This window comes from Durio zibethinus, chromosome 2, assembly GCF_047325235.1.
Source record: "Durio zibethinus cultivar Kanyao isolate XHJ-2024 chromosome 2, ASM4732523v1, whole genome shotgun sequence".
Lineage (NCBI taxonomy): Eukaryota > Viridiplantae > Streptophyta > Magnoliopsida > Malvales > Malvaceae > Durio > Durio zibethinus.
The window spans coordinates 9,430,787-9,433,559 of NC_143163.1; the positions used below are offsets into that span (position 1 = coordinate 9,430,787).

General features: G+C 35.6%; 1 protein-coding gene across 1 annotated transcript; it reads right to left on the reverse strand.

Moving 5' to 3' along the window:
• Positions 1-975: 975 nt before the first annotated feature.
• LOC111308420 (protein VASCULATURE COMPLEXITY AND CONNECTIVITY-like) lies at positions 976-2,255 on the reverse strand. The gene is made up of 3 exons (XM_022906744.2): positions 1,936-2,255; positions 1,642-1,847; positions 976-1,466 (listed from the first exon to the last, which is right to left on the reverse strand). Exons 1-3 carry the CDS (start codon positions 2,032-2,034, stop codon positions 1,280-1,282), a joined length of 492 nt encoding a protein of 163 aa, XP_022762479.2. The 5' UTR covers positions 2,035-2,255; the 3' UTR covers positions 976-1,279.
• Positions 2,256-2,773: the final 518 nt, after the last annotated feature.

Below are 2,773 nucleotides of genomic sequence, written 5' to 3' on the forward strand. Positions count from 1 at the left end.
TAATAATACTTTGTAAGAGTTCAAACTACACTCAAATATAAGCCCCACCCCCCGCCCCCAAAAAAAAAAAAGGTTGTTCAACCCAACAAATAATTAAAAAAAAAAAGCTCAAATTGAAACTATAAAAAAAAACCACTAAGACCTATTGTAATGGGCCAAAGTGGCCCTTGACAATTAATATGGGGTACCACTACTAAAAAGTTTGGTTTTAGGTGTGGGCACAAAAGAGCCCAATTTACGAGCCTACAGGCTACGTTCTGGTTCACTTACACAGCTAATTTTTAAGCCCAGCCCAGCTCTAATTTTATTAAGCGAAAAACAATTTGAATAATAAACTCAGAACAATTATTTCTGTTTTCGGCCTCTAGCTGGTATTCTGACGGCAAAGCCATAAGATCAGGGGATGCTCTGTCAAAAGCGGAGACTGAAGTGATGACCATTTGACAATTTGCATATTAGAATTGCAATTTTTCCACTACGCGGATATCTGGGCTACACATTGTTTGTTTGTTCCTCCTCTCTCCCTCTTTGTTTTTATTCTTTTTATTTTCTATTATTATATATACATACATACATGCATACATACATACATACATACATATATATATATATATATATTAATTACAGACCTACGGTTTATGAAGGAATTGATCATATTTTGAAGACCATTGAATTCAAGAAAGGCCTCGCCAAGCTACTATCCCATTCTTGGGATTGTATGATTTCTTCTTGGTTTTAATCTTCACCAATGCCGAAAATGTGCCTAACATAGGGCACCAGGCCTTATAATAATGAACTAAAACTCGAAATCTTGTCCCCACGCCATTAATCAATTACTGGGCAATCGGCAATGGTGGGTTTATTTTTCGAATAGATGTGTTACTTTGGGTGAGTAAAGAACTAAACATGTAAAGAAGTAATAAACATTGAATTTCAAATTTATTAAATATTAATATTTAAAAATAATTATATAAATTAATTAAATTGAGTTTCGGATTATTGCAAATCTCTTTTTACTAAAGCAATGTGATCAAAAGATGCATATCTTAAGATAGTAGACAAATGTGTCAAACTTTCAACTAAAAAAAAAAACCAAAAGAAAAAAAAAAAAAAAAAGAAGTTTAGCAGTATCTGCTGTCCCGCAAGATTGATAACGTCATTCAAAGATGCTTAGGTTTTGTTTTACATGTAGGAAGAAAGTGATTGTTGATCACTGATCAATAAAGGTGCGTGGGGTAGGAGGGTTGGGAAAAAGGGGTTCCTCTAAAGATGGCATTTCTTACTTTCCTTCGTCACTGGCTGCAGTGGCAGAAACGTAATATGCAACAGAAAACAGCCCATGAACAAAACAGAGAATTCCTCCGATGGACAGGAAATGATGGTGCGTGAAACCACAGAACGCCCTGGATTTGTTGTTTGATAATATCCCTATTACCAGCGTGGACAATCCAACGGCTAATATGAGCCTGATCAACCACATAATAAATGAAATCCACATTAATGGAAAATTACTACTACTATTATTTATTCACGTTGTTAATCTTAATCAAATCTAATTCCAATTTTCCATTGCTAGATTTCTGCAGGTGCAGGGTTACCGTCTTAAGTGGCAAGGAACAATTCCAAAGACTATATACTTACCATGTGATAATGAGACATGCCAATGAGAGTTGCCTGTTAGGGGAGGCTCTCTGGAACTCTTCTCGAGAACAGACACACATGCACCCACCAAGCAGGTTAGCAAGAACATGGGCTAGGGTTAACAGCGCTGCTGCACCCAAAGCTAGCTTGAAAGCATCATGGCTTGGGTCTCTGCACTCAAATATCCACAGCCTTAAATGCTTAACCTGTTAAAACAAAGCAGAATTAACAAATTTTATATCTACTTTTTGCCACTGTAATTAAAAGGTAGTAGTAGTAGTATTTTCATGACACCTTGTTTTGTGCAACTTCTGCTTGGATGGCAAGAATCCCTGCTGCAACATCCATGGCCACAATCATAAGACAAACGAGAACCCCTCCGAGTTTAAGCATATTTTTGCTTCTTTATTATGATAGAGCACCTGATGATGGGTTCCAAGAACTTCAGAGAAACAAATGGCAATTATTCTTGGACAAGGAGAGGTGAGGAAGAAAGGTCATGGAAAGATATAAAGAGGAGTAAAATAATTATGTAAAATGGGAATAGCTTAGCTGGTATAAGAAACTAAAAAAGCTTCTTTTGTCAACACAGTGCTATATACTTTTGTGATGCTTTTTACGTCTTTTTTCTCTTCTTTTCTTTCTTCTCTCTTCTCACTTCGATTCCTTTGATGGGGGAGGAAGAAAAGTAGGGTATAAACCAGCTCATAGAGGAGCGAGCCTTGGCCCGTAAGTGCTGTCTGAATTTTTTTACTTTTGTCACAGATGAGCAAAATTACCCATTTATGGTTCATCCTGTAAGTAAATATATGATACTAATTCTGTAACTAAAATCAAACGCCTCTTAAGGCTTTGATTCTTGGGAACATTCTAGTATTTAAAGCTTATTATCTTGCATAATGATTTTTGCATAAGTAATATGATATTGGAGTTGGCTTTTAATATTGCAAATTCAAAAAAATTTATCTGCGAAATCAAAGGTAAGGAATTTAAAGATAAATTAAGAATTAAAAAAGAAAGCTGATATCAACGTGGAAGTGTGTGTTAGAAAAATGGGTCCAGTTTCGTGTAAGTGGTTTTGGACGAAATAAAAGTCATGAACTTTTATCTTTCATTTTACATAGAGCCGTAA